We start from the raw sequence: 6,158 nt of genomic DNA on the forward strand, positions 1-6,158 counted from the left end.
GCAGAAGCTTGTGGAGACCAGGTGGAGTCAGCCATGTATGATTAAAAACCCTCCCTTGACTGGGCTGATGTCATTTGAGAAGTGAAAGTCTTCTCTCATCTCTAACTTTCTCTTCACTTCTGTTTGTTTCCCTGGGGGCAGCAAAAGGCTGCTGAGATTGGCAAGTGATTCTCCCGACGTGTAATTTTTGAGATGTGCTGTAGGAGTCTAAGAAGAGCTTGCTTTGGGCAAGAGATGTTGGACACCATATAATGCTGGAAGATTGGGAAAAGCTGTGGAAGAAAGGGATTAAGTTTACTGCATGTACTGTGTTAAAAGGAAATATTATGAAAATGATGTCTAGATGGTACTTAACCCCGGTGAAATTAGCAAAGATCTATCATACAAATTAGCAAAGATCTATCATAGGGACACGGGTGGCGCTGTGGGTTAAACCACAGAGCCTAGGACTTGCCGATCGGAAGGTCGGCAGTTTGAATCCCCACGACGGGGTGAGCTCCCGTTGTTTGGTCCCTGCTCCTGCCAACCTAGCAGTTCAAAAGCACGTCCAAGTGCAAGTAGATAAATAGGTACCACTCTGGCGGGAAGGTAAACGGCGTTTCCGTGCGCTGCTCTGGTTCGCCAGAAGCGGCTTAGTCATGCTGGCCACATGACCCGGAAGCTGTACGCCGGCTCCCTCAGCCAATAAAGTGAGATGAGCGCCACAACCCCAGAGTCAGTCAAGACTGGACCTAATGGTCAGGGGTCCCTTTACCCTTTACCTATCATACAAATGATAATCAATGTTGGAAATGTAAAGAAAAAGAAGGTACTTTTTATCATATGTGGTGGACATGTCCCAAGGTGAAAGACTTCTGGGAAAAGATTTATAATGAGTTGGAAAAAAAATGTTGAAAAATACATTTATTAAGAAACCAGAAGCCTTTCTACTTGGAATACTAGGACTGGAAATGCCCCAAAAAAGATGTTAGACAGTTTTTGTATGCCACTACAGCGGCAAGACTTTTATTAGCCAAAAACTGGAAATCACAAGAAATACCAACAATAGAAGAATGGCAGATGAAGATGTTGGACTTTTTGGAGCTGGCCGACCCGACTGGAAGAATCCGCAACCAGAAAGAGGAGGAGATACATGAGGATTGGAGGAAATTCAAAGAATATTTAGCTAAATATTGTGATATAAGATAAATAGAAAATTCTTGGAAATAATAAATAGGCTTAGGGGTAGAATGAGAATATGTGATAGTAAATATTAAGGATTAAAATATTAATAAAGGAGAGGTTAGTAAATAAAAGGAGTTAATATTATTAGAAATATGAATTTGGAGAAGTGTTATATAGGTGATATACAGTGGTACCTCGCAAGACGAATGCCTCGGAAGACGAAAAACTCGCAAGACGAAAGAGTTTTTCGTTTTTTGAGTTGCTTCGCAAGACGAATTTCCCTATGGGCTTGCTTCGCAAGACAAAAACGTCTTGCAAGTTTGTTTCCTTTTTCTTAAAACCGCTTGAAGAGGTGCAGTTGCTACTTGACCGTGCTTCACAAGACGAAAAATTCGCAAGACGAAAAAAACTCGCAGAATGAATTAATTTCGTCTTGCGAGGCACTACTGTAATGAAATTCAGTTACAGGGGTTTTGAGGAAGTCAGTTATCAATGAAATGAGAATTAGGTATTTGAAGAAACAATTTTTCTTTGTGTTTAATGTATTGTAGTGTAATGTGTTTTTCTTGTGTGTTTTGTTATGTGATTTTTGTGATAAATGTGGAAAATCAATAAAAAATTGGGGGGGGGGGGAGAAGAGCCTGCTGGGCCAGGCCAGTTGCCCATCTGCCATGGCATCCTGTTCTCACAGCAGGACCCAAACACAGGAGCCCTTTCCCCTCCAACGGTGGAGAGCAGAGCACAGCCGTCGTGGCCAGTAGCCATCAATACCTTTCAACAAGCAGGATTCGAACACAAGAGCGCTTTCTCCCCTCTTGTGGCTTCCAGCAACTGGAATTCGGAAACATTACTACTGCCTCAAACTATGGCAGCAGGGCAGAGCCATCCTGGTTGGTAGCCGTCAGTAGCCCTCTCCTTCTCCATGAAATTCCCTTGTCCTCTTTTAAAGGATGCGGGTAGCGCTGTGGGTTAAACCACAGAGCCTAGGACTTGCCAATCAGAAGGTCGGCAGTTCAAATCCCCACGACGGGGTGAGCTCCCGTTGCTCGGTCCCTGCTCCTGCCAACCTAGCAGTTTGAAAGCACGTCAAAGTGCAAGTAGATAAATAGGTACAACTCCAGCGGGAAGGTAAACGGCATTTCCGTGCGCTGCTCTGGTTCGCCAGAAGCGTCTTAGTCATGCTGGCCACATGACCCAGAAGCTGTACGCCAGCGCCCTCCGCCAATAAAGCGAGATGAGCGCCGCAACCCCAGAGTCGGCCACAACTCAACCTAATGGTCAGGGGTCCCTTTACCTTACTAGGTTGCCTCCCGTGCGAGGGGTTGGAATTTGGAAGGGAACGAATCTGTAGATTAAAATTTAAACCTCCTGACCCACGTGTGGGAGAGACAAAGAACAAGCGACTGGGAAGCCTTTCAGCAGAGTAAAATATCAAGTGTGTTTTTCAGCTTATTAAGAAGCTTAGGAATATTATTGATTTGATTTGTATATCTCCCTTCATCCAAAGATCACAGGGCGGTTCACAATAGGCTATTATTATCTGTTGATATTTCCCACAGGAGGTTCTACAGTTTAACTATGCACTGCATGAAGTCCTCTTTCTTTAATCTGTCCTGAATCTTCCAGCATTCCTTTTCATTTTCCACGATTTTTACTACTGTAAAGGTATAGGTAAAGGTAAAAGGACCCCTGCCCATTGGGTCCAGTCGTGGTATTCCAAACGCAGTTAGGTCCAGTTGTGGTATTCCAAACGCAGTTAGGTCCAGTTGTGGCCAACTCTGGGGTTGCGGCGCTCATCTTGCTTTATTGGCCAAGGGAGCCGGTGTACAGCTTCCAGGTCATGTGGCCAGTATGACTAAGCTGCTTCTGGCGAACCAGAGCAGCGCACGAAAACGCCATTTACCTTCCCACCGGAGAAGTACCTATTTATCTACTTGCACTTGATGTGCTTTCGAACTGCTAGGTTGGCAGGAGCAGGGACCAAGATACAGGAGCTCACCCTGTTGCGGGGGTTCGAACCACGACCTTCTGATCAGCAAGCCCTAGGCTCTGTGGTTTAGACCACAGCGCCACCCGCGTCCCTCTACTACTGTAAGAAAGGGACAAAAACCTTTCTCTACCATCTTTCTCTGTGCTATGCATCAGTTTATTAACTTCTATCATGCTGCCACCTACTCGCCTTTTCTCTAAGCTAAAAAGTCCCAAACATGGCAACCTTTCCTCATAGGGGAAGCCTCCCCATCCACCTTGACCATTTTGGCTGCCCTTTTCTAAAACCTTTTCCACCTCTACAATACCCTTTTGGAGGGGAGGCGACCAGAACTGTATGTGGTATTCCAAACACAGTCACACCATAGATTGCATAATGGCATTTGGGAAAGTCATAGAAGAGTCCTTAAAATTAGGGATTAGATTACAATTGTGTACACGTTACTGGCAAAAAATGCAGACTAGGTCATTTTCTGAGTTTGGATTGAAGCTGGTTGAATGCAGTATTTTATAAGAAACATGATAAAGATTGTGATTAATGTGTGCAGTGTGTTTCCCAAACCACCGATGAGAGCACACTGAATGCAGAGTAAATAGACTTGGTCCCAGATGGAGTTTCGGAACTGAAGCAAGTGCTTTTTGAGGTAAGTGCCTAGACTTTCGAATTCCCTTCCTAGAGAAACCAGGCTGGCTCCCTCCTTGCTGCCAAGATCTTATTCCAACAGGCTTTTGGGGAATGACTGCTTGTAATGAGGCGACTGGTACCATGTTGTTTTTACCGTACTTTTTGTTTTTCGAAATCTTATCTCTATAAATGGCTTTAATTCTATTAATGTTTGTTTTCTGTATGAGTGGCTCTCCCCTTGATGCTTTTAGCTGTTCTTATTTTTATCTGTAAGGCACCTTGAGTATAAAAAAATATATACTAACAAGAATAAATGCGGGGTGGAAGGAAAAAGCATTTGGGTTGCAGCATTTTGCTCTTTCTTGCCTGTCTAATCACAGGAGAAGTAAAAAAAAAGCAGACCTTCAGTTATTTCAAAAGCTTTTTTTAAAAAAATAAATGTCTTGGCAACTTGCTGCTCCTCCCAGACACAGGGGGGGGGGGTCCCTATGGAGGGAAAGAGGCAGGCAAGAGAGGGCCTCCTTCAAACCTATGAGTTACATTTATTTTATTCATTTATTATACTGCACTTCATCTGAAGATCAGAGGGCGGTTCACAACAATAAAGTACAAAACAAGAGAATGAAATACATAAAATAAAAGCAGAAGCAGACCAAGAACACCCCCCCTTCCAAAACACATTTAGAAGGACATTGAATGTTAGCCAGCCCAAGGCCTGGCTTCGCATTTTGAGCATTTATAAGGTGCATTCTTTTACATTTAAAAAGATTGAAAGGAGAAGCAGAGCCCTTGTCGCAGTCCAAGCATTCTTACGTCCTCACCACTTCATGGGTTCTCTGGTGTGCGATAAGCTGTGCGCTGAACTGGAAGCCCTGCTCACATTCCGAGCATTTAAAAGTCCTTTTGTTCGTGTGGACAAGTTGATGTCTAACAAGGTTTGATTGAGAACTGTACCCTCTACCACACTTGTGCAGCTTCTCTCCTACGTGGCTTCTCTGGTGTGCAGTAAGCTGCGTGCTAAGCTGGAAGCTCTGTTCACAATCCATGCATTTGTAAGGCCTCCCTCCAGCGTGGATTTTCCGATGTTTAACAAGGCCCGACAGAGAAGTATACCTCCGGTCACAGTCGGAGCACTTGTGAGGCCTCTCCCTTGTGTGGCTTTTCCAATGCACTTTAAGGCTGTTCCTGTAATAGAAGCTCTGCCCGCATTCTGAACACTTAAAAGGCTTCTCTTTCGTGTGGATTCTCCGGTGCACGCTAAGGTTGGAGTGAGAAGTATACCTCTTGCCACAGTCTGCGCACTTATACGGCCTCTCCCCTGTGTGGGTTCTCTGATGCGCCTGAAGGCTGGTGCTGTAATTGAAGCTCTGCCCACATTCGGAGCATTTATACGGCCTTTCTCCGGTGTGGGTCCTTTCATGCTCAATCAACTTTGCCTTGTAACAGAAGCCTTTCCCACACACTCGGCACACGTACGGCCTCTCGGCGGTGTGGGTCACCTGGTGCACTGTAAGGCTCGACTTGCGCATGAAGCTCTTGTCACACCGCTCGCACTTATACGGGGTCTCCCCCGTGTGAATCCTCCGGTGGTCCGTCAGGGCGGAGTTGCGCTTGAAGCTTTTCCCACACAGCTCGCACTTGTAGGGGGCCTCTCCCGTGTGCACCCTCTGGTGCTCCGTAAGGTTGGACTTGGATTTGAAGCTCTTCTCACACAGGCTGCACCGGAAGGGTCTCTCGCCCGTCTTCTGGGTTCTGCGCGCGCTGTTCCCTTGCGCCTCCCTGTGCTCAGATCCTGCTGGCAGCATCGCACAAGGTCCTCCTCCTTCGTGCATAGGGTCACCTGCCAAACCTCTGGCCTCCCGGTTTTCCTTCTGCCTCTCTTCGAGGGAACACAGAGCCTGGCCTGCCTCTTCCTCCTCCTCTTCCTCCTTTACTACCACCTGGAGGGAGCGCAGGACCTCTTCGAAGCGCCCCGGTTCTCCCCTCCAGGCGGGATCCGAGGGGTCCGGGGCGCTGCTCCCCCCCAGGGAGAGAACATTGGCGTAGTTCTCCAGCGTGACCTCCTTGTACAGAGCCCTCTGCCACGGGCCCAGCAGGTCCCACTCGCCCGGGCTGAAGCGCACGGCCACCTCCGCGAAGGACACCCGCAGCCCGGAGCGGGACAAGGCAGGCGCTCCGGGAAGCGAAGGCCCCGCCTGGGCCTCCTCGGGCGCCATGGCTCTCGACGGGGAGCCCCGAAAGGCCTCTTTCCCCTCAGTTTCACCCTCAGCGACGCTTCCGGCGGAAGCCCAACGCGGGCTGCCATAGAGGACGGGGGCTAGAGTGACTTCCGGCTCCGACTTGTGCCCATGGCGGCGCCCAGGTTGAAACCGGAAGTGGG

The 6,158-nt window shown here is 47.7% G+C and overlaps 1 protein-coding gene across 1 annotated transcript; it reads right to left on the minus strand.

The window, feature by feature from the left end:
• Window positions 1-6: 6 nt before the first annotated feature.
• On the minus strand, window positions 7-6,075 carry LOC114603151 (uncharacterized). Its single transcript, XM_077932379.1, has 2 exons — window positions 4,600-6,075; window positions 7-272 (listed from the first exon to the last, which is right to left on the minus strand). Exons 1-2 carry the CDS (start codon window positions 5,992-5,994, stop codon window positions 114-116), a joined length of 1,554 nt encoding a protein of 517 aa, XP_077788505.1. The 5' UTR covers window positions 5,995-6,075; the 3' UTR covers window positions 7-113.
• Between the last annotated feature and the right edge of the window lie 83 nt (window positions 6,076-6,158).

This window comes from Podarcis muralis, chromosome 7 (assembly GCF_964188315.1).
Source record: "Podarcis muralis chromosome 7, rPodMur119.hap1.1, whole genome shotgun sequence".
Lineage (NCBI taxonomy): Eukaryota > Metazoa > Chordata > Lepidosauria > Squamata > Lacertidae > Podarcis > Podarcis muralis.

Excerpts from the sequence above, each read along its gene's own strand:
- LOC114603151 (XM_077932379.1), bottom strand. The coding sequence starts at position 5,994 with ATGGCGCCCGAGGAGGCCCAGGCGGGGCCTTCGCTTCCCGGAGCGCCT. Across the intron at positions 273-4,599 it reads ACCAGAGAACCCATGAAGTG|CTTTTCCCAATCTTCCAGCA; the intron begins GTGAGGACGTAA and ends TTTCTTCCACAG.